The sequence below is a fragment of the Drosophila bipectinata genome, chromosome 3L (genome assembly GCF_030179905.1).
Source record: "Drosophila bipectinata strain 14024-0381.07 chromosome 3L, DbipHiC1v2, whole genome shotgun sequence".
NCBI classification, from domain to species: Eukaryota; Metazoa; Arthropoda; class Insecta; order Diptera; family Drosophilidae; genus Drosophila; species Drosophila bipectinata.
Window position 1 is genome coordinate 3,922,638 of NC_091738.1, and position 23,081 is coordinate 3,945,718.

The 23,081-nt window shown below is 43.5% G+C and overlaps 5 protein-coding genes and 1 long non-coding RNA gene across 8 annotated transcripts; 3 read left to right on the forward strand and 3 right to left on the reverse strand.

Annotated features, from left to right (window-relative positions):
* Positions 1–43: 43 nt before the first annotated feature.
* LOC108127581 (carcinine transporter-like) lies at positions 44–1,924 on the reverse strand. Of its 3 annotated transcripts, XM_070279613.1 has the most exons (4): positions 1,149–1,924; positions 901–1,093; positions 635–845; positions 442–573 (listed from the first exon to the last, which is right to left on the reverse strand). In XM_070279613.1, the coding sequence occupies exons 1-4, from the start codon at positions 1,795–1,797 to the stop codon at positions 556–558; spliced, it is 1,071 nt and encodes a 356-aa protein (XP_070135714.1). In that variant the 5' UTR covers positions 1,798–1,924; the 3' UTR covers positions 442–555. The 3 variants fall into 3 exon arrangements, with proteins under 3 accessions (XP_017100198.2, XP_070135714.1, XP_070135715.1); XM_017244709.3 differs by having other exon boundaries at positions 44–845; XM_070279614.1 differs by lacking the exons at positions 442–573; positions 635–845 and having other exon boundaries at positions 961–1,093; positions 1,172–1,924.
* Positions 1,925–4,133: 2,209 nt separating this feature from the next.
* On the forward strand, positions 4,134–6,011 carry QC (Glutaminyl cyclase). Its single transcript, XM_017245115.3, has 6 exons — positions 4,134–4,290; positions 4,397–4,495; positions 4,556–4,861; positions 5,274–5,429; positions 5,489–5,696; positions 5,751–6,011. Exons 1-6 carry the CDS (start codon positions 4,186–4,188, stop codon positions 5,930–5,932), a joined length of 1,056 nt encoding a protein of 351 aa, XP_017100604.2. The 5' UTR covers positions 4,134–4,185; the 3' UTR covers positions 5,933–6,011.
* LOC108127813 (ribosome biogenesis regulatory protein homolog) lies at positions 5,939–7,245 on the reverse strand. The gene is made up of 4 exons (XM_017245116.3): positions 7,097–7,245; positions 6,777–7,029; positions 6,230–6,723; positions 5,939–6,166 (listed from the first exon to the last, which is right to left on the reverse strand). Exons 1-4 carry the CDS (start codon positions 7,243–7,245, stop codon positions 6,019–6,021), a joined length of 1,044 nt encoding a protein of 347 aa, XP_017100605.2. The 3' UTR covers positions 5,939–6,018.
* LOC108127586 (beta-alanine transporter) lies at positions 7,112–9,370 on the reverse strand. Its single transcript, XM_017244719.3, has 4 exons — positions 8,722–9,370; positions 8,478–8,670; positions 7,649–8,417; positions 7,112–7,332 (listed from the first exon to the last, which is right to left on the reverse strand). Exons 1-3 carry the CDS (start codon positions 9,368–9,370, stop codon positions 7,655–7,657), a joined length of 1,605 nt encoding a protein of 534 aa, XP_017100208.2. The 3' UTR covers positions 7,112–7,332; positions 7,649–7,654.
* Positions 7,403–7,945, forward strand: LOC138926247 (uncharacterized). The gene is made up of 2 exons (XR_011442694.1): positions 7,403–7,603; positions 7,668–7,945. It is a non-coding gene; the product is annotated as an uncharacterized lncRNA (long non-coding RNA).
* Positions 9,338–11,393, forward strand: PolE2 (DNA polymerase epsilon subunit 2). Its single transcript, XM_017244691.3, has 3 exons — positions 9,338–9,457; positions 9,517–10,380; positions 10,439–11,393. Exons 2-3 carry the CDS (start codon positions 9,675–9,677, stop codon positions 11,308–11,310), a joined length of 1,578 nt encoding a protein of 525 aa, XP_017100180.2. The 5' UTR covers positions 9,338–9,457; positions 9,517–9,674; the 3' UTR covers positions 11,311–11,393.
* The last annotated feature ends 11,688 nt before the right edge of the window (positions 11,394–23,081 follow it).

Here is a 23,081-nt window from a genome sequence, read left to right on the forward strand (position 1 = left end):
GTAAAATAAAAAGAACGATTTAAGGTGTTGTCATTAAGGTGTTCATAATTTAATATTATCTTTCTTTACCATCTCCTTTCGATGACCGACAACGAAGGGTCCAGCGTTGATCTGCCTCCTCCAGCGTGCTCGGCATAGTTACGTCCATTGTTTCAGGAAGGAATAATATAATAAACCCTCCGATTGCGGATGCTAATGTGACTATCATCATGGGCAGATTGCGGTACCAGTTTTCTGTGTATATCACAAGGGGAGACACCAGGCAACCGACACATCCCATCACATGAACGACTGCCATTCCCTCGCCACGTACTACCGTGGGTAGGATCTCCGCGGCCCATTGATCGCCAACATTGGTGCTAATAGATATGAAGAACCTTCCACAAATACCAGCAATGGCTTCGTAAAACACTCCTGGGGCAAACACGGCTAATAAACTACACACTGCACACAGGAACATTACGGATATTGTCATGGGCTTTCGACCAATTCGATCCAGAAGGACAAGAGGAACTATTCCAGCCGGCAACTCTGTCAGCGTGGAAAGGGAGAAGATCAGGAACTGGTCAGCCTCTAAGTGGAAAATCGCTCGAATATGAACTTCATAGGTCACAGCAGAAATAAACCAATATACCATGATAATCATCATGACCCTAATACGGCGAGATTTCTTGAATAGATCCAGCCAGCTATAGGTTTTTTGCGATTTCTGGTCATCATAAATAGATGTATAACGTTGACTTATATTAGACCACACGTCATCGGAAACGGATTTCTTATTCATTTTCGCCGCTTGTTTAAGGACTTCAATGCCTTTATCGATCTTTCCCATCGAAAGAAGCCATCTAAAATGTATAATTCTCTGGTTAAGTGCTATAGCTTCTACATTGTACATCTTACGTGGGAGACTCGGGAATAAACAAACAGAATAATATAAGAATTGTAAAAGGCAGCGTGATCACCTGGTTGAAAAACTTCCAATTACCGCACCATAATGCAATCCAAGGAAGAAGAGCTCCACCCAAAGTAAAGGCAAGTGCTAACGCCAAGTTTCCCACCAAAGTGCGGTACTTATTACCAACATTCTCCAGAGCTGAGTGGGCCAGATATTATCATAAATATATTAAAAATAATTTTAAATAACACACTTAAAATGTAGATGGAAACAAACCCGTCGTTCATACCGAAGCCGACCACAAATCTGGCCCAAATAAAGCAGTAAAAGCCGTCGCACATGGAAGTCCAGTTGCCTCCTACCAAAACACACAGATTTGCAAGGAAGAAGGATGGAACCCGGCCCAAATGATCAGTTATGTAGCCCAAAACAAGACATCCTATGATGGAGCCCATGAAAAAAACAACAAACGTGATGGTGGGAAAAGCATGGTGAGGACACACCCAGTCGTTCTCGGTGGATATGGTTGAATAAGGGAGTGATTTATTATCATAGATCCAGCCGTCATTGCAGGGAACCTTTGGCCAGGATTCATCAGCCACTGAGACGTTTATGTCAGCCCAGTTAGTTTCTACCTGGTACATGTGACATTTGTCGAACTCTCCGTCTTTGAGCTTGGGAATGGCCAAAGCCAGTTGTTCCTCTTTGCTCCGAGTCTCCAGCTCACGAATGCGACACCAATAATGGCGCGGAAGGAGGATCATAAACATCTGACCCATGTATGAGAAAGCTAACAAAAAAGCTGCGGGTAACATACAGAGAGTGAGCAGCTTCTGGTAGGATCCAAACTCCCCGATAATGTGCAGGAAGTCAATGTACTCCTCACCAGAGTCCATGGGCATTATCGATACATAGGCAATGTATTTTATTCAAATAAAACTGCATATATAATAACAGTCAATTAAAACGTTTTAAAATTAAGAACTTATTACAAAAATGTTTGATTAAATAATATATGCGACATGATAGTCCAAGGATACTAATCTGGAAAAATGTTTTCCAGAAACTTTCATTGCTAGAAGACGACTATCAGCCGTTAAAAGTACATCCCCTTTAACTGAAGAATTGAAGGCCCACAGTGAAGGCCATATCTTTTCCAATTTTCATCCGATTCTTGAGCGGAGTATCTTAAACGATTTCTAGATCGATTCTCCACCAATCTGCATCAAAATCTCAGAACAAATTATTTTTTAGATTTTTTGTCAAATTTTCTGGAGGATCCCCTTCAGAAATACCCAAAATGCATGGGAGCACAATATGGCCCACAGTGAAGGCCATATCTTTGTTAATTTTCATCCGATTCTTGGGCGGACTATCTTAAACGATTTGTGGGTCGATTCTCCACTAATCTGCATCAAAATCTCACAACAAAATATTTTTTAGATTTTTTGTCAAATTTTCTTCAAAAATGCCCAAAATGCATGGGAGCACAATATGGCCCACAGTGAAGGCCATATCTTTGTTAATTCTCATCCGATTCTTGGGCGGACTATCTTCAACGATTTGTGGGTCGATTCTCCACTAATCTGCATCAAAATCTCAGAACAAAATATTTCTTAGATTTTTTGTCAAATTTTCTGGATGATTCCCTTCAGAAATACCGAAAATGCATTGGAGCACAATATGGCCCACAGTGAAGGCCATATCTTTGTTAATTCTCATCCGATTCTTGAGCGGAGTATCTTAAAGTATTCTCCACCAATCTGCATCAATATCTCAGAACAAAATATTTTTTAGATTTTTTGTCAAATTTTCTGGATGATTCCCTTCAGAAATACCGACAATGCATGGGAGCACAATATGGCCCACAGTGAAGACCATATCTTTGTTAATTCTCATCCGATTCTTGAGCGGAGTATCTTAAACGATTTGTGGATCGATTCTCCACCAATCTGCATCAATATCTCAGAACAAAATATTTTTTAGATTTTTTGTCAAATTTTCTGGATGATTCCCTTCAGAAATACCGACAATGCATGGGAGCACAATATGGCCCACAGTGAAGACCATATCTTTGTTAATTCTCATCCGATTCTTGGGCGGACTATCTTAAACGATTCGTGGGTCGATTGTCCACTAATCTGCATCAAAATCTCAGAACAAAATATTTTTTAGATTTTTTGTCAAATTTTCTGGAGGATCCCCTTCAGAAATACCCAAAATGCATGGGAGCACAATATGGCCCACAGTGAAGGCCATATCTTTGTTAATTCTGATCCGATTCTTTGGCGGACTATTTTAAACGATTCGTGGGTCGATTCGCCACTAATCTGCATCAAAATCTCAGAACAAAATATTTTTTAGATTTTTTGTCAAATTTTCTGGAGGATCTCCTTCAGAAATACCCAAAATGCATGGGAGCACAATATGGCCCACAGTGAAGGCTATATCTTTGTTAATTCTCATCCGATTCTTGAGCGGACTATCTTAAACGATTTGTGGGTCGATTCTCCACTAATCTGCATCAAAATCTCAGAACAAAATATTTTTTAGATTTTTTGTCAAATTTTCTGGACGATCCCCTTCAGAAATACCCAAAATGCATGGGAGCACAATATGGCCCACAGTGAAGGCTATATCTTTGTTAATTCTCATCCGATTCTTGGGCGGACTATCTTAAACGATTTGTGGGTCGATTCTCCACCATTCTGCATCAAAATCTCAGAACAAAGTATTTTTTCGATTTTTTGTCAAATTTTCTGGTGATCCCCTTCAGAAATAGCGAAAATGCATTGGAGCACAATATGGCCCACAGTGAAGGCCATATCTTTGTTAATTCTCATCCGATTCTAGAGCGGAGTATCTTAAACGATTTGTGGATCGATTCTCCACCAATCTGCATCAAAATCTCAAAACATTTCTATTAGCTATGGAGATTCTTTTTAAAATTTATATTAATAAGTTGTCGATATAGTTCCTGAGCTTACTTTTCCCAAGCGATCGTAGGCTTAGACGCTCTCCGGTCTCTTCCAGTTCATGAGCTCCAGCAGCATGAGCTCAAAGCTTAGTATCTCTCCCGCATCCAATGCCAGAAGCTCTCTGTATGCTGGCCCGCCAAAGAAACAATGGAAAACGTACGGTTATGATCGATTTTCTGGCATCGCATCGATTGCGCTCAGAGTACTCCGGAGTAAAAAAGCTCTCTTCGAAACTGAAATATAAATGTAGTGTTTGGAACTGGTGCTGGGAATTTTGGTAGCCATAGTCGATCCAACCTCCAAAGCGTCCAGATGGAGAACGGATCCGTGATTTTGGGCCGATGGCCGGCAATGTTGTGCTGGCTGCTGCTCTGCCTCGTCCCACTCACCAATCAACAACAAGCCCGCGCGGGAAACGTAAGATAATGCAGACAATGGTAGCCCACTGTGACTCATTGGGGAAATCACAGAGGGTGGAGTTTCATCCATATCAGAGGTACCTACATGCCCGAATTCATTTCAGGTTGGAGCCACGCAGTGGAGCGACGACGAGACCCATTTCAATCGTACTCTGGACTCGATTTTGGTGCCACGCGTCGTTGGCAGCCGTGGGCATCAACAGGTGGGGGATAACATTCAAAAGTCGTCAAAGCACAAATGACAAAATTAAAAAAACAAACAGGTACGCGACTATCTGGTCCAATCGCTGAGCGGCCTTGGCTTCCAAGCGGAAGTGGATGAGTTCAAGCAGCGAGTTCCCGTCCTGGGTGAGCTTACGTTCTCCAATGTGGTCGGTACAATCAATCCTCAGGCCCAAAACTTCCTGGCTCTGGCCTGTCACTACGACAGTAAGTACTTCCCGAATGACCCCGGATTTGTGGGAGCCACTGATTCAGCGGTGCCATGTGCCATTTTGCTGAACACGGCCAAAACCCTGAGCGGGTATTTACAGAAAGAGTTTCGCAATCGCAACGATGTGGGACTGATGGTGAGTCTACCTTGAAAACTTTACCTTGAAAATAATTAAATTTAGTTCTCAAGTGACAAAGAAACTTGGCTTAAGGGGGGTTTTTTATTTAATGTGTTATTCCCAGGCCCAATTTATGAATAACTTGTTTTTTTGTTTATACTGTTAAGGGAGTGGGGTTTCAAAAATGTGACAAGAATGCTCACATGTGTGTAACATATTTGAAAAACGTTTTTTAAATGATTAACTAGAAACAATTTTTTAAAAACGTGTTATTTATAAAGTAGTTGCCCCACTTAAAAGCAAAAAAAGGTTTTAAAATGTAAATAAATTATAGAAATGGCCAATTAAAACTTCAAGATTTAAACGCTACTGTCAAGTGTCATTATTTAAACAGATTAATTTTTTAATTGCCATCTAAACTATTTTTTAGCTTATCTTCTTTGATGGCGAGGAGGCTTTCAAAGACTGGACCAATGCGGATTCGGTTTACGGAGCAAAACATCTGGCATCCAAACTGGCCAGAACCAGAAGTGGCTCCCAAGCAGCTGGACAACTTCAACAGGCCCCCCGTAATATTGATCGTATAGTAAGTTCAAAATATTATTAAATATAAACAAAAACCTTATTAAAACTGGATTGAAACAGGAAGTGCTGGTGTTGTTGGATCTGATCGGTGCTCGTAATCCAACCTTCTCCAGTTTCTACGAGAATACCCATGGACTGCACTCCAGCCTGGTGCAAATAGAGAAGAGTCTGCGTGCTGCCGGAAAACTAGAGGGAAATAACAATATGTTTCTAAATCGGGTATCTGGTGGCTTAGTCGACGACGACCATCGTCCCTTCTTGGAGGAGGGTATGTTTGTTTTCATAAAAAGAAAAGAATATTTTTATTCTATTCTTTTTTTAGATGTTCCCATTTTGCATTTGGTGTCCACTCCTTTTCCCGATGTGTGGCATACGCCTCGCGACAATGCCGCCAACCTTCACTGGCCATCCATACGTAATTTTAACCGTGTTTTCCGCAATTTTGTGTACGAGTATCTACATCGGCACACCGCCCCCGTTAATTTGCGTTTTTATCGAACTTAGTTAGTGTATTGTTTTATGTCTAAGATTTATTAAGCATAAGTGTGGGTTGTTTTTTTGTTAATAAAAAATTCCTAAAACATTTTCTTCTAACGACGTTTGCGTCCAGCTTGCGCCTTCTTGCCAGGTGCCCTCTGTCCTCGGTTACCCTTGGGTTTCTTGCCCACAGCCTTGCGACTGCCCTTGCCCTTAGGCTTGCCTTTTTTCGCGGGTTGATCGGCACCTTCCGCCTCGCGTCTGTTTAAAAATAAAACGATTAAATATTACTAAATTTACAACAGGTGTTTGAAATAAACTTACGCCAAGCGATCATCACGTTTCTGTAGCGATATCGCCTTTTCCACATCCAGTTTCGGTTTTTTATTTAACACGCTCTTAATAAGGTCCAGATTGGCCTCCTTTTCCGGTTGCTGTGAGATATGTGACTGCTTGCGTTTGCCACCTGGTATCAATTCTTTCACACCCAGTCCGCGTGCCTCCTTCTCCTTGGGCAGTTTGTTTTGGAATTTGCCCACAGAGGCGGTTGACGATTTGGCAACAGTTACAGCTGTGAGTAGCTGACTGGAAGAGGCCGCCTCAGGTCCCAGGTAGCCGCTGCGAGGCATATCAACCTTCTTAGCCCGCACAATGTTCTTCATGCGTTGAATTTCGTTTTTGGCCACCTTTTCGTTGCGCAGGTCAATCTTTTTCTGGAACATATCTGTGTTTGGATCCACATTCTGGGGCACTTCAAGCACCCAATCCTTAGCCTTTTCAGCCTCGGCCCGTTTGAAGCCATACGTGGGCACCCATTTCTGTAGATTCGATAGATTAGAGTAGGTTATTTGGGAGAACAGATTATACTTACATCCATGGTCTCATCGTAGGTTTTCTTTTCCTTCTTTTTCTTGGTAATGCCCTTTTCTTTAGCAAACTTCTCCCACTTGGTGAGAGGCCGAGGACCAGGCACCTTCCGGAGCCGAGGTAGTACTGTGGTTGGTTCCGGCAGTTTGGCCACGATGCTCTCATCCACCCGCTCCGTAGGCAGTTCCCAGATCGCATTTACCAGCAGCTGCGTATTGTCCCGGGTCAAGGCTGTCAGGTACTCTTCTTTGTTATCCCTTAAAATAAATAATCACATTTAAACTGTTGCTCTCTATTGAAATCCTTTTGAGAATCGAGGTGTACCTCAGTTCCCGGTCATCCAAGTCGTTGGGGTCTGTGATTAGTAAGGTTCCCACGTCCAGGCGACATTCCAAATGCTTCTCAACTGTAATGGGCTTATATTTGTCCAATTCTTTTTGGTGTTTGGCTAAAACTTCTTTGACAACATCCATTTTGCGGGGAATAAACAGAAGAATTTCCTTTACACGTGCTGACTAGTGTTGCCAGATAGTTGATTTACAAGTGTGGCCCTTAACGTACTAAAATTAAATACCAAATATTTTTCTAGAAAAAAATACTGCAAAAACATAAAACAAGCGCGCAATTTGAGTTCCATTTTTTTCAAATTTTTTTCAGTTTGAATGAGACTTAGATAAAGATATCAATTCCCTTATTTGTAGTATTTGTAGAAAAAACAGAGCTTTGCCATTCAATGCCGCCCCTTGACCTGTTTCAAGGTCACCTGGATCGGAAGTCGAAAAACGTCACGGGGATTTCAAAAAGAAATTTCAAACAGGAAAACGGGAAAAAGTTGGTATTATGTTTCTAAAGCATGAACTTTAATGAACCCTTTACCCTTTGTTAACAACAACAGAGTGTCCACCGTTTTTCCGCCTCTTCCAGGGATTGAGGAAGGTCTTCGTTCTTAGTCTCCGGCAGAAGAATAAGCAAACACGCCGCAACTATGGAAAGAAACGTATTGGCAATCATCGGAAACGAGTGATAGAACTGTTCCGTATAGATGATATAGGGACCCAGCATAGCCCCCGCACAGCCCATAACATTTATGACAGCTATTCCCTGGCCACGGACCACCGTCGGTATGATCTCGGTGGCCCATTGTTGGCCAACATTAAAGCCAATGGCAATAAAGAGTCTTCCGAAAATGGCAGCTATCGCAGCATCCCATTTTCCAGGGAGAAAAGCGGCCAAGAGGCTGCAGAATGCACAGAGTATCATTACGGACATGGCCACGGGTTTCCGGCCAACACGATCCACAAGAAACATTGGAACGATTCCGGCTGGCAATTCAGTCAGGGTGGAGAGTGAAAAAGTGAGAAAGGTATCAGTACCCATCAAAAACACAGCGCGCACATGGACATCGTACACCAAAGCAATAATCATCCAAAAAGTAATGAGAACCATCATGACGCAGCACCGCCGGAAGCGCTTGAAGAGATCCACACAGCTTATGGTTTTCTGGGATTGCTGATTGGCATACTGTAGGGCATAACATCGTCTTAGTTCGGACCAATCTTCGTCGGAAACAGTCTTCTTATTGATTCTGGCAGCTTTTTGTAACACTTTAACTCCTTTGTCAATTTTTCCTACTGAAAATAGCCATCTGAAATAAAATTTAAAGTTATGAATAAAAAAACACACTTGTTTTGAAGGATAGAGTTACGAGGGGGACTCGGGAAGTATAATGCCTATCACTAGCAGAAGGGTAACAGGCAGTGATATGACCAGGGCAAACAGCCTCCAATCATTGCTCCAATATGCCACCCAAGGCAGAAGGGTTCCACCCAAAGTGAAGGCCAGAGCCAAGGACAAGTTTCCCGCCAAGGTGCGATACTTGACTCCCACGTTCTCAAGAGCTGGATGGAAGAAAGGTTATTATTTTTGATTTGCTAATAAGACTAACTCACTCAGAATGTAGATCGGAATAAAGCAGTTATTCATGGCCATACCGACCACAAACCTGGCGGCTGTAAAGGAGTAAAAGTCGTTGCAAAGGGCAGTGCAGCAGCCACCCACCAGAGAACATGTATTGGCTAGAAGAAAGGCCCACAAACGACCGCAATGATCGGCGACAAAGCCCAAAACTAGGCATCCGAGCATGGAACCCATGAAGAAGGAAGTCATGGTGAAAGTGCCTAAAACCAGATCGTCGCAAACCCAGTTATTCTCGGTGGCAATGGTGGAATAATATAGCTGATCCTTGTCATAGGTCCAACCATTGCTGCAGGGCACCTTTGGCCAGGTCTCGTTGGCAATACTAATATTGTTCTCAGCCCAACCAGATTTTAAATCGTACATGGAACACCTGTCGAAGTCTCCGGTTTTGAGCTTTGGAATCGCCAGTGCTAGTTGCTGATCCTTCGGACTTGTTTCCAGATCCCGTATGCGGCACCAGTAATCCTTGGGTACAATGATCATAAAAATTTGGCCAAAGTAGGTAAAAGAGTAAAGGAAAGCAGAGGGCATCATGCAGACTAGTAGCCATTTTTGGAATGCTCCGAACTCGCCAATGTAAGGCAGGAAGTCCTTGTAGCGCTCGCAATCTTCAGAAGGCATTTATCATTGTTTTGGGATATACAGAAAAAATAGAAACAAAAATTTAATGTCAAAAGAAAACAAACAAGTCAATTTTGGATTGGGAAAGTGAGTGTATACTGATTATAATTAATTGAAAGCTTAAAGGATATTTTAATTTCCGTTAGGCTAAGCTTAAATTTAAATTGGTTATCGATGAGCGTTAGTGATAACACCTCAGAGACAAGGTAGTCTGGCTACGCTGAAACACACAGTCCGGCATCCTTAATAATATGTTGATTTGGTCACACTACGTCGAATTAAGGCGGGAGTTTCGTGAAAAACAATGGATTCGGAATTGCTGCCACTTAGAAAGCGCATAACAAACAACTTTAAGCTATGCGGATTCTTGATTCGCTCGGAGAACAGCACCTACCTGGCCGAGCAGTTGCTTCCCTTCGATGCTGCCGAGCGAGACAAATGGCTAACGGTGATAACAGAGAATCTTCAGGGCCAAAAGCTGGCGACCCCTCATGTGGAGCGCGCAGCTTTGGAGAAGGCCATCAACGAACTCAACCGAGTGGGTCTGGACGAGGGAGAGACAGTGTTCGCCCTGATTGACGCGTTCACAATTCCACGATACCGGTACAACAGCCGGGTGAAGAAGTTCGAACTGGATACCCAGCCACGAAAACTGTTGACAGCTCCCCGCATGAAATTCGACTATATGCAGCAGCGATATGCCATGCTACTACAAAAGACCCTGCGGCACGATCTTTTTGCTCCGGCTGTGATCCAGGACGGGGTGGGCGCCGAGGCTCAGGCCAAGAAGTTCAAGCTGCAGTTCGCCGAGAATCTACTAGCCACCTCGGCCATGAAAGAAGCGGTAGTGCTAGGCCTGCTCACGCAGCTCAAGGAGGGAAAGTTCTACGTGGAGGATCCAACAGGCTGTGTCCAGCTGGATCTTAGTGGCGCTCGCTTTCATGCCGGTTTCTTTTGCGAGGGCTGCTTTGTACTGGCCGAGGGCAAATACTCCAATGGTGTTTTGAAAGGTACCATGTCCAACTTGTATCTTCAACAAATTTTCATTATTTTTTGGCATACTTCCAGTTGATGGCTTGGGATTTCCTCCTGCGGAACCAGCTACAAGTAGTCGGGCGTTCTTTGGCACTGCCAACACCTGGGGTGGAGAATCTGCCAAGCTGCTAAAGTACTCTCCCCGATTACAGGAGCTGGAACGAACCAATACAGAGACCACCATTGTCTTCCTCTCCGACGTTCGACTGGATCTGCCCGTAGTCATGGAGAAACTCCGTCAGCTCTTCGTAGGCTACGATTCCTGTCCGCCCCAAGCCATTGTACTCATGGGACCTTTTACGTCCAGTACCCGCAATCACCATGAGCTGCGTCATCATTTGGATGCACTTGGTGGCCTAGCAGCCGGGTGCGAGCAGCTGAAGAAGCAAACAGACCTGATTCTAGTTCCCTCATCAGAGGATCCCACGGCACCAAATATTTTGCCCAGGGCTCCTATACCCGAGTGCCTGGCAGCAGGACTGCTGAAGGCCTGGCCCCGCGCCCAGATGGCCACGAATCCCTGCCGACTCCAGTATTGCACCCAGCAAATAGTTGTCTGCCGACTTGATTTGATGGCCAAGTTCTGCCGAAATACGTTGCACTTCCCAGAGGACACAGCCCAAATTGAGCAGCACTTTGCAAGGACGATTGTTTGCCAGGGTCACTTAGTACCCATTCATCCGATTGCCATGCCTGTTCATTGGGACTACGATCCTGCTTTGTGGCTATATCCACTGCCCGACTTGATTGTTATGGGCGACTCGTGTCAGAGCTTCAGTAGCGTCCAACATGGTTGCACTGTTCTCAATACCGGCTCCTTTGTAAAGTCCAAGTTTGCCTTTAAGGTCTATATTCCTGCCACGCGAACGATTGAGGACTCGGAGATACCGGACGACATGGAGTAGTTTAAATACAAATATTTATAAAGTCATAATTTATTAGATTAAAAATTCTCTAAGGATTAGTAAAGGGTTAAGTTTTTATTATGAAAATAAGTAAATATTTTATTACACAATGACTAAACGCTATTCCGGAAAATAATTTTTATTAAAATACCAATTATTTATGCGAACCTTTTTCTTTTCCCGTTCTTCATCTTAGCTATTTAATGATTTGAAAATAAACATGTTTCTGGGGCTTAGCATCCTTGGAGAGCTTCACATGTTGCTGGACCGCCTAAGCCAGCCCGGCGTATGCGTGTTCTCGTGTGATAAGAAGGAAACGGCCTCATCATTGCCGTCGTCAGTCATCATATGCGCCCAGCATGTGTTCCACAATCATCTCCTGGCTGCCGCTACGGCTGACGCGCCTCGCAATCTGCTTTTTACTACTCGGCTTGCCGGGCCAGCGGGTATCGGGGGTTATTTTTCATGACTTAAAGCCGATTTGGAAAAATATTGTTACTCTGCCACCCACTTAGGGTCGTGGAAATTCAATTTCCCAGGCCGGCGCGCATCTCCTCGGCACTCCGGCACTCTGGCAGCTGAAACGGCAATTTTGATAATGCGTTTGACCTGAGGACATCGATTGCCCCCATTTGCTGTCACATGACCGGTGGCCGAATCGTTTTTTAAGACATCATTAGCCCGCGCTGATGTCACCGAGCCAGGGGGAAGGTCCTTGTGTCCTTCCAACGGTCTATTGATTTATGATTTATGGGTCGAAGTTGGTAGCACGTTCCTAGGATCAATTTCCAAAAATGTGTCCGCCAAGAGTATCAATTCGATTTGGGGGGCGTGGCCTGGCCTGAATGTTAACTGAATATTTCTGGGCATCCCCATATTTATGCTTTAGATGTTTTTTGTCACCATCCTGCCATCCACCCTCCTCAGACCAGAAAAAAGTATAAAGCCCAGATTCAAAATATTTTCTCCGAAACAACAATCTTGCTTCTGCTTCATTTAACTGGTACACTGGCAACTTTTGAAATTTAAATATTGTTTTGCGGTTTCTCTGCAGCCTGGTCGCAGTAGCAATAACATAAAAAAAAAAAACACTTTATCTGTTATGGTCATCGGTTTTTATGGTGTCCTCCGGAAAGTTGACACCATTTAATTTGAAGCCGGAGTTCTGGCAACTCGATTAAAGCAATCGTTGATGCGGAATCCTCGAATCTGTGTCTCTTGGCTCATCAATCACAGCCATGTTCCTTTAGGACAAATGCGACCTGAGGTCCAATCAAGGATCAAAGCCATCAGACCATCGGCCATCAGTGGATTACCACCTTTGGTTATCCTTTAGCTTCGCATATATGCTTGGCAATCAAACGGTATGCATTCATGTGCATGTCCTGTGGTTATTTGACAATTGTTAGCCCATCTTTGGGTCCTGCCGGCATATCCTTTTCAGGTTCTTTAATGCTGCCAAGTGGCCATATGCCATACGTCCCCGGCGAATCCATCCACCGCCTTCTGGGTGGTGTGACTCCGTTTAGCAGGGAAATACATACTTGACTGGGGTGGATTTAATCGTTTCTCGTTAATACCCTTTCAAGGATATTTTTTATAGCCTTCAGAGATCTATTTCTCATAAACATTTTACATTTTAAAATAAAAATATTTTCAAAAATTCCAAACAAAAGATGTACATATAATATTCCTTGCTTAAAAAGAGTATTTCAATAGAAAACCATTTATGAATAAAAAATTGCATATTAAATCCCTCTCATGTATATCCCAGGACCTTGTTCTGGATTATTTTCGTCGCATATGGTCAAAGGTTTGAATCCGAGGACTTTGAAACCACAACGTCAACTGGAAAATCAAAAGCATGTCTTTGTTTTCTGCCAAACTCCATTGTTCGTCGTCATTGATACTTGCTGGGTTTATTAACTTTTTATGGACTCCTCAATGAGCACTGCATCCTTATAGCTGCCGACTTGGTATTCAAATTTTTGATAGGGTTATCATCAACATTGTTTGTGGTGCAGTTGTGGGCCACTAAAAACCAGCAGTCCGGAGGGTGTTCCCAGCGCAGTTGGGATTGAAAGTAAATCCGCTTCATAAAATCTGCGAATATGACGACAAAGTATCATCTCAAATCCCGGACGCACTCCGGACGTGTGCGAACATTTACGCCTCAATTATCAGCCGCAGAGCATACACTGGGGGTCATCTCTCTCAGCCTCACAGAGGCGATAATTTGCTGGTCATAAGCTGCTCCCATACACCCACACATGGCACTTGTCCTGGACCACCCATCGTGTCCGGTCCTTGCCAATCCAACCCAGGCCATCATCCAATCCTGGCACAAGCAGGCGGGCAGCACGTGCCGCCCATTAATTTACGCGTTGGCTTTATCTGCGATTTGCTTGCACATTTCCAGCCTGGATCAGGGATAACTCCAACCGACTGCCAGATACTGCCACGTGCCACGTGCCAGAGTTGGCAAATCAAATGTTTTTATTATTTAAAGCGACAAACGGAGACACACCAACGTTTTATTGTCTTCCTTAAGCCGATAACAACTGGCTGGGCAGGGCAAGTCGGTGTGGCAGGACAAATTACAAGACAGCCGCATCCTGACCGCCATTGTCCTCGAAATGGATAACGAATTGCACCTTGGGGACGCGACTGCTGCGTCTTTTGTGTCCTAATGAAGCAACTGGCATGTGATAAATTTTAATTGATTTCATTTTGGCTTTTAAGTCTGTGGCTTTTGTTCAGGACTCCTTGGCTTCCGATAAGGATCCACGGCAAAAGCGCGGCTCATTAGCCCAGGATAATGCATCTAGATAATACCTTGATGTTTGACATAATTGAATTTGGTTTTTTTAAGAGCTTTTCCTAATGATTCTAAGGATGGTTTTTTTTTATTCCTTGAGAGATTAAGTAAATGGTTTAATTTTTATATTTTTACTTTTAGAATCTAGAACCTATATACTTTAGGTAGCTATTTCAATTTAAAATCTAATTCTTGAACTTCAATGTCCTTTTAGAACTATTTTTTGGTCATATATCTCAAACTGATTGCATTTAAATTAAAATTCAACATAAATCACCTGAGTGGGCAGGACACTCGGCTCGACCCGTATCTGGCATCTACCATCTACCACCGCCCAGCGGCCAGTGAGGATCCTGTAAGACAAAAGCCCCCACTTCTGCAGCCATGTCAGCACAATGGCACAGGCGACATAAGCCGATTTCGGGAATATCTCTACCGGGTGGCTCTTAGCATCCAACTCCCAACACCCAACTCCCAGTTACCATTTCCAGCAGAAAAATGGTTCGAAAATTATCATCAACGCACAAGTGGCTTGTACTTGTCACACAGCCCGGAGATAGAGAGAGAGTGGGTTACGGCTACCAAAGCTCACAAACCATGCCAACCCAGGCCACACAGGCCTCATCCTTCGAATCCCCATCCATTTCTGGACACCCGTGGCAAAATATTTTCATTGTGTTTCAGCAGATTTTCGAAACGAGAAGGGGGTTGGTTGGAAATTGGTTTTGGGTCGGGTTTTTGGGAAAAGCAGAAGCAGTAGCTGAAATATGAAATGCGATTACCTGCGTTTGCCTATTTGTAGCTTGTTGTTCTCGGCATTGGTCCTCCAATGGGTAGGTATTTGGAATGGGAACTGGCCCTCCCGGTACTCCATCCTGTCCTGAATGCTAATCGACTTTTGATTGTGTGTGCGCCGGGCACACAAAAAGGTTCAAATGGTCGGGCCATAAATAGGAATTTATGCGAGATTGTTTTCAGTTTGGCACGAGGAGGGCTGAGATTTATAGATGGGGGTGGGCCGATGAGTGTTGATTGAATTCACGGGGTTAGATTCCGTTCAGGGGTTTGGGAATACACACCCGACGCAGGTGACATATTCCTGACCGTCGAATGACAAGTGTTAACGCCTGTTTTGTTTATGATTTGGCGTGGACTACGATGCAGGACTCTGTCACTCTGCCACTCTCTATTATAATTGCTAAAAAACTAAAGCTGCGTAAAATCCCAAGATTCAATTTAACGCTCTTATGATTTCTTGCCGGGATTTCCTCTGGACATGGATGTGAAGCTGACAAGTGCAGCTTGCAGTGTCCTGTTTCGCAGCTATCTTATCTAGAGTTTTGTTGGTTTTTTGATTGGTTTTTTTTTTGAAAAGCATCCGCCATCCGCTGGCGCCGTCGCTCCCATTTGACACTAAGCAGATGCGCCTGGGAATGTGCCATGAATGTGTGGCATAGAGTGGCATGTGGTTGCTCCCAGTTCGAATTTTCGACCTCGACGGGCATTTTGTGCAGAGAACAGAATAGATTGGAGCATGGAGCATGCGCCGGGCTCGAAAGAGGGCGTGTTTGGCCAAATCCGCCAATGGCAAATGCCAAAATGGAGTCGCCACAAAGTTTGTTGAAGCGGGACAGGAAATTGATTGGGGGCGCGCATCCAAAAACAGAGTGGGTGGCCTGCCTGCACATGACTGCACATATGTGCCGCCTGCGATTGCTGGCCAAGATTGCCGGCGAGCAAGGGAGCCACGTTACCAAAAAGAGGGCAACCAACAAACCAAAAAAAAAAAAAAAAAAAAAATGGCGACGTCCCGACGCTATCGCTTGCAGGCAACATACGTGTGTACTCGCAACAACATGTGTGATGTGTGCCCCGCCGTATGGAAGCCCCTTTCTCCCAGCTCCTCTCTCTCTCTGGGTTTTTGGAGCCTGGACCTCCAGGCTCACCCATATGTAAGTTCCTACATACAATGCGGCGTAAATAAACATTTTGTCCCTCCCCGCCCAAAAAAAAAAATATAAAACTTACTTCCTTGGTCCTTCGTCCTTGCTATTCTTCTACGGCTCTAAGCATTTTGTTTTATTATTATTATTGAGGATAAAGGGTGTTGCTTGTGGCGGGGGAATCGCTGGAATCGCCGGAAGTGGCACTTTAGCTTCATATCGGACAAACGGCTCATCATCCTGATGATGGACTTGCGTATCAATAGTTGCCTGGCGGCCATCCTCCAACCAAACCTCTTCCTTTGATCCTCGACTTGATTTATGTTGTGTTCTCCGAGTGATTGATGGGCTTCCTCTTAGCTTGTTTCTTAACTTTTTTTTGGTGTTTTCCAAAAAGATTTTGTCCTGGATGTTGTTTGTTTGGTAGCTTACTAATTCGGCAATGGAGTTAATAAGATTTGAGTAAGTTTTTGTTAGTCCTGGCCAGGGAATCTATGGGTAACAGTACTAAAGACTCTTCTATTTTAAAAATTAAAATTTTTAGACTCCTTCCCCAAACCGTAAACACGTTTCTGCAATTATTCAAACTGATTACAAGCCCAGGCTCATAAAACTTTTTGCTTTCTTGTCGGTTTTTTTTTATCATTTCCGAGATTTAGACTCATTTTCCGTGACTTCCTTGATTATACCTATTATGTGGTCCTTGAAGGTGTACGAGTGTACGTGATTCTGAGTTCAAGAACCACTGCAGCAGCAGAAACAGTGGCCCCCAAAAGTGTCGGCCCACTGAAGCATAAATGATTTCAACAATATTTCACTTAAGAGATTCAAATCGCGCGCAAAACGCGAGAAAGGGGGAAAAACCAGAGAGAAGAGCCAGAGACAACAATGGCGAAAAGCATAACAGGAGACAAAATATAAATACGCGTACGACAAGTGCGACGCGAAAGGATGGGAAAAGGAAGAGAAAAGGGGAAAGGGAAACGCACGCGACAGAAGGAAACGGATACGCTCGAAGGGGTTGCAAACAGATTCAAAATTTCCAACCACATATGACAATGCTCCACAGAGGCGCCCCCCTCTCACAGATCCTATCCACTATAGGGGACTCCCCTTTTAAAAAATTCAAATTTACTTGCAAGTAGTGTGTGGGTCAGAAGGGCAGAGAGAGTGGCCAACTAACTGACGCGATTTTTTTTTTGCGCTTTTTTCTCCGCAAACGGAAGTTGCAAAACCCGCGAATGTGACCAGGCGCGGTGGGGGTGGCGGAGGCTATATTGTCGTCCTTATGCCAAGGGTCGTCAAGCGCGAACATTTGCATAATCAAATAATAAAAATTTGCATAATTTTATTTTTTACGATACGCATGCCACACTCTTTACGCTTTCCCTCTCACTCTACCACCGCCTCTTTGTATCTCCCTTTCTCCCTTGTCTTTTTTTTTTGTTGGCCTGGAAGAATAAAACTTTTCAGTTTCAATTTGTGTTTTGTCTGGGGAAGGACATTATAGCCGACGTTATCTGGTCCCCAACTCTGTTTCGCTTTTACTTTACCAATTCCAGTTCCATAAACACACAAAATGGTGTCAATATTTATTGGCGAACCTGTTTCTTATCTCGCCCAGCCCCGCGATATTTCAAATTTGCAACTTTTGCCTATTAAAAGCGAAAGAACTGCTTTCATTCGTAAATTTTGGTTAAAAGAAAATTATTAGTGGCCCATTTGAGAGTCTCAATGGGAGTGCAGATTTTTAGGTAAACACTTCTTTAAGAAAGGATATAGTTTTCGAGAAATGATAATGATAAATGCGGGAAAGTTTTGTTTTAAGGTTTTATTATAGAATTGATAGTTTTCAGGAATTTCTAAACCATATAAGATAAATCTTAAAAATATTAATCCTAAGATAACCCTATTAGCCAAAACCTAACCCCAAAACCTAACAATTTCCGCTCTATTTGCTTTTTCTATAACTTGGCTTACCCGGCGTATACTCGATTTTCATGAATGATGTTCCCTAGCTGTTGTTTTTGTGGTAACATACCTTGTGGTGCTAAAGTCGCAAAGGCAAAATATTTAGCATGTCAAATGACATATTTGCGAGTTTTTTTTTGTATTTTGGACGGCAGCGGCAAGGAGAACGCCTGCGATTTGGCCAAGGATGTAAGGGTCTTACTTGCCTTCTCCTGCCAGCTCTTCACCTGGCATATGTGGCTACCCGTGGTAGCTGTATTGCTGGCATTTTTGCCGTTTTGTGCTTCATTTATCACTTGGCGGGATTTCCATATACTCAGCATATTTCCTATGATATATGGCCGCCGTCGAGGACGCTTAACCCCAAAGCCAGAGTTCGCCACGAATGTTTGTCGCTGTTCGATGACAGGCTTACAGGATACCACCAAGCTACCAACCACCAGACGCCATCCTCCTGACTCTCCGCTCCATACATGGTGTAATTTAGATAAGTGGCCATTCTTCATTTTAATGCTCATAATTTCATAATGTGTACACCCATATGCAGCTTGGACCACCCTCCTCCCACTTCCTCCTGCTGCCAACCCGAAAATATTCCAAATTAAAATCGTGCATTAAGAGCCAGGGAGAGAACAACATGGTCAGCGTCGTGCTTTGGTTTCTGCCATTTATTTTATTTAGCCGGAAAATTTTTGTTTTTGCCCGTCCAGCGCCACCTTGGCCGTTTCCAAAAAATTCACATGAATATGGAACAGGCGGCTGGGCTGAACTCGCGGATGTTTTTTCACGTTCTTGCTCTCTGATTTACGAGCCATAAAAGTTAACTTAATTAAATGGTTTTTGGCTTGCGCTGAATATTTATGGAGCAAGGTTTTCAATGTGTCGCCGAAAGTAATGGGAAATGTTCTACAACAAAGAGGGCATAGGAACATTTATTGGTTTTGGGTCAAAAGTATAGGTTTTTCAGGTCCTTTTAAGAGGCAACTCAATCTGCGTAAAATAAAAATCTATATTAAATATATTTAAAGTTGAATGTAATGTGGTATTCTTCTGTTAGAAGAAATGCTTTTAAGCACTCATCCATATAAGAAAACTATTTAAAATGAACAATTCCTGACATCTGTATAGGATAAGACCCCTAACCCTTAATACCAAGACTTCTATCCTGCTGTGTTTCAGATTTATTCAAGCAAACTATTCCAAACTACACTTAAAGTCAGCTTAAATGGTCAGCTTAAACCGCAGAAAGTACTCCTCGTAAATCAATTAGCACCCACAACAAAGGACTAAACCATTGGCTTCCGGCTTTGCGGAAAAATTAACTACCTGCTAAGTTAATTGAGCAAACAACTCGCAGGACTGGCAGGCCTGGTCTCCTGGTCTCGCGACAAAGGACTCGCGGGACTCGCAGGAGCCATAAAAGTTGTGCAGCGGTCCCACTAAAAAGTCAGTGGCTGCTTTGCGGCTTACAACTATTAATTATGCGGGCCAAAGTTATGACAGCAGAAAACAGCCGCAGAACTCGAACTGCGAAACTAAAAACTGCCAACTGCCAGTTTGCCAGCGAGCAAGGGGAAGCGCACATCATAAATTACCAGGCCAGGACATGGCCATGGAGTGCAAGGATGTGCCGAGTCGGTTCTGCTCCTCCCCAGGACTCACTCGTCCCCACTCTGTATAGACTTTCCTGTGTTTGCGGTAAGCCGCCGCCTGTCTTTCGGGCATGGCAAACAGCTTCCATGCATCCAAAAATATTCGAAAATTTCAATGGACTCCTCCTCCGCCTGGAACTGGAGCTGGAGCTGGATGTGGATGTGGCTGTGGAGCCTCCTGGCAGAAAGGTATCCTGGCACGGTACAAAATGGCTACCGCAGCGCACAAAAAGTGTCATGGCGCATGAAAAACTTCCTGCACGGCAGCGGCTTGGCCCCAGGCCCCAGGCTCCAGGACTTCTTCCCTCTTCACCTCCCCGAGAATCCCGTTGCCCAAAACAATGGGGCATCGGAGTGCTCCTCCGCATTTTCGGCAAATGAAAGTCGCATTGTCAGGCTCAATGTTTCCGGGCGGCTCATGGATGTCCTCGGCCCGTGTTTCAGCCACTCGTTGTCCTCATTCTCAGCTTCAGTTTCGTCTACAGTACCATCCACACCCACACCCACGTCTCCAGTTGCATCCACATCCATGGCCACAGTGTCTGAGGCTCTGAACTCCATTCTCTGGGAATGTGGCCTGAAACAAAGCGCATCCGTTTGGCGAAAATTGAAATGACAAAGTTCAAAGTTTAAGCGGCTTGGCTGTCAGTTTTTCAGAGGCTCTTATAGTGCCGCGTTTAATGCAGAGAAGAAAATAATTGTAGAGTTTTTTAAATATTATTAGGAGGTTTTTTATACAGATTTTGAAATATTAAAAGTAAATGGACTTTATTTTATCAGTAAATAAATTAATAAGCTCTGCTAAATTATGCTACGAGTTTATCTATTTTTCTATTCTTGGTTATGAGGAAAGCTAATAAGGATAATCATAGAAAATTATCATTTCAATACATACATCTCTTTTATAAATAAATTCCCATCCTTATAGTAAAATGTTGAAAAACTTTTCACATAATTTCTATAAAAAAATGAGAAGAATGTAGTAAATAATAATAAGTTTTTATTTCCGTAAGAAATAGGAAAAATTGCATTTTAAAATAAGTTTTCAAGCCACTCAAGAAATGCTAACAATTCTCGAGGTTCAATTATTTTAGTGACTATGTAAGTTAAAAAATATTTAGTTTTTCCTCTGTAGGACAGAGAGGATTTAAGTCCTCCAACCACATGGGCTGCTAATCAGTGGGTAAACACTCAAACCACATCGATTGCATTGTTGGCGGTGTTGGGAATTAAAAAGGACCAGAAGCAAGTGGAAATTAAATTGCCTGCAGTTAAAAAACACTTTGGCCAGCCACCCACAAGCCCACAATGGTGGCTGCAGAGTCATAAAAGTCAACTCCTGACACGCCCACTCCGCCCACGGCGATTATTCCAATCACAAAACACAATCCCAAATAAACTCCACCGACCGACAAGGGCATTTGCATACTTTTAAGCGCAGATGAGCAGAAATCACTCATACGCACGGGTAGCCCATTAAGGGGGATGATGGCGGTTAGGAGGCGGTTTCACGGGGGGGAAGTTGGGGGCGGAGCCAGGGCACAAGGCTCAGGGCTTACTCCAGCTGTCTGCTTTTCTTGTTCCTGCTCCTTGCTCCTGTTGTGCCATTATAATGGTATTTGCATTGTGTTTAAACGTATTTGAACACGATTTTAAGCAGCCAGGGGATTGGATGAGGCTGAAACTGAGGGGGGAATGCAAGGGGAAAGCCTGGGAAAAGCCCGGCCGGGGTAGCCCTCTTACCAAATGAGCAGGCAATTTATTTACGGTCAAATTGCGATGTTAGACAAGGCAAACAAAGCGGCGCAGGTCGCTGCGCAATGGTGTCCCCACTAGAAACCAGCAACCAGTATCCTGTATACAGTATCCAGCATCCTGCCAGTGCTCCTTTGGTGGGCGTAAAAATGTGATAAATATGAAATGTGATTATGGCGGCTATTAAGTATCACCCTGGCAGGATGATGAGGCTTATTATGAAGTTGGCTTCTTTGGCGGCTTTGCGGTTTCCCCGGGCGCCGTTTTGAGTGACTGGCTGCTACAAGCCGACGTCCTGTCGTTCATTCCTTTCATATCCTGCCTGCTCCTTGCCTGTCCTTGTAGGACAATGTGAGGAAATGTGATTTTGACGATGTGTTCGCTTTACGGTTAGCTCATGTGGGTGTTGGCTTGTTTTTGTGGCACGCCGGAAGTTGTAATTGTTTTTTAAAGGAAGCTGGAATTGCTCATTGGGGAAATGCAGGAAATAAATCAACGCCCCGAGACTATAATTGAGGTATTTCAGGGGTGGGGCAATCAAATAAAACTACTACTAACTTGTCTCGAACCTTTTTTTCCAAGCCGCCATTTTTATTAGGATGTCTGGCAGGAAAAGGGTACTTCATTAAAGACAAAGATTTAAAGAAGTGAGTTACAATTTTAGGAGAACAATTATTATTTTAAGAGCTCTATTAAATCGGAAATTTTATCTAATATTTTTGTTAATACAGGCTTCTGTATAAAAAAAACATAAAGGCCCACAAATTATATAATTTGGTTTTATAAGAACTGGTTCTCTGACCTTATAAGGGATAGTTTCCTTAACTTTCGTTCTGAAATTTTTTATAAAATTTTTAAAAACGGTTTTTTAAGGATTACAGAGATGTTTCTTAAACACTCTCTAGAGAATTCTTACTCACATAAAGCGTAAAAATCTGAATCTAAAATCATATCCTTTGAGATATGCCCCCATTTTGTTTGCCATCTTCTACCTTTACCTTTCAAAAATTTGCTTACATTAAGTTCCCAGACAATTGTTTTCAGCCCCCACAGGACACCACACATCCCACACCCCATCCCATTCCCATCCTGGCTTGTTGAAGAAGCTGGCAAAATGTCTTTATCAAGTGGCAAGCAGCGAACACAAAGCCATAAAATGCTAATCCCATCATGGGAACAATGAGCAGAGCGGATCGGATCGGAGCAGAACGTTTGCCGTTTAGCGATGCCATCGAATTGATAGATACATCAGATGGGAAGACATCCTGTGAGAATGCCGGCTTTTTGGCACGGGGCTAACAGGATTTGGCCACGCCAAATCAACGCAATTCGTTGTGGCTCATTTGAGTGCAGCACCGAGGCAAGAAACACCCGAGGAATTGGTTGCGCTTTGTAGGCATTCGTCATGCCACAAAATCGAGGCCCATGGGAACTGGCTTTCGGTCCGTGGCCGGGGGGTGGCTGTCACTGGAAATATTGAAATACGAAATTCATTTTTGGCAAAAACTGCAAGCCCAGGGTCTTGGCTTTTTGGTCCAACATTAGTCGCGCCGTCCTTTTTGTGAAAGGATGTATGTATGATGACTCCTTGTTACCATTTCAGTTCCCAGCACATTAGCGTCGGCGTCGCTG

Bases quoted from the DNA above. Each gene is read 5' to 3' on its own strand.
- LOC108127581 (XM_017244709.3), bottom strand. From the start codon at position 1,797: ATGCCCATGGACTCTGGTGAGGAGTACATTGACTTCCTGCACATTATC. The intron at 1,094-1,148 runs GTGTGTTATTTA...TGGCCCACTCAG, and splicing joins TGTTTCCATCTACATTTTAA to CTCTGGAGAATGTTGGTAAT. The intron at 846-900 runs GTAAGATGTACA...TATACATTTTAG, and splicing joins TTTATTCCCGAGTCTCCCAC to ATGGCTTCTTTCGATGGGAA.
- QC (XM_017245115.3), top strand. From the start codon at position 4,186: ATGGAGAACGGATCCGTGATTTTGGGCCGATGGCCGGCAATGTTGTGC. The intron at 4,291-4,396 runs GTAAGATAATGC...AATTCATTTCAG, and splicing joins AACAAGCCCGCGCGGGAAAC to GTTGGAGCCACGCAGTGGAG. The intron at 5,697-5,750 runs GTATGTTTGTTT...TTCTTTTTTTAG, and splicing joins TCGTCCCTTCTTGGAGGAGG to ATGTTCCCATTTTGCATTTG.
- LOC108127813 (XM_017245116.3), bottom strand. From the start codon at position 7,245: ATGGATGTTGTCAAAGAAGTTTTAGCCAAACACCAAAAAGAATTGGAC. The intron at 7,030-7,096 runs GTACACCTCGAT...ATTTATTTTAAG, and splicing joins TTGGATGACCGGGAACTGAG to GGATAACAAAGAAGAGTACC. The intron at 6,167-6,229 runs GTAAGTTTATTT...ATTTTTAAACAG, and splicing joins AAACGTGATGATCGCTTGGC to ACGCGAGGCGGAAGGTGCCG.
- LOC108127586 (XM_017244719.3), bottom strand. From the start codon at position 9,370: ATGCCTTCTGAAGATTGCGAGCGCTACAAGGACTTCCTGCCTTACATT. The intron at 8,671-8,721 runs GTGAGTTAGTCT...TCTTCCATCCAG, and splicing joins TATTCCGATCTACATTCTGA to CTCTTGAGAACGTGGGAGTC. The intron at 8,418-8,477 runs GTAACTCTATCC...ATTTTATTTCAG, and splicing joins ATACTTCCCGAGTCCCCCTC to ATGGCTATTTTCAGTAGGAA.
- PolE2 (XM_017244691.3), top strand. From the start codon at position 9,675: ATGGATTCGGAATTGCTGCCACTTAGAAAGCGCATAACAAACAACTTT. The intron at 10,381-10,438 runs GTACCATGTCCA...GCATACTTCCAG, and splicing joins CTCCAATGGTGTTTTGAAAG to TTGATGGCTTGGGATTTCCT.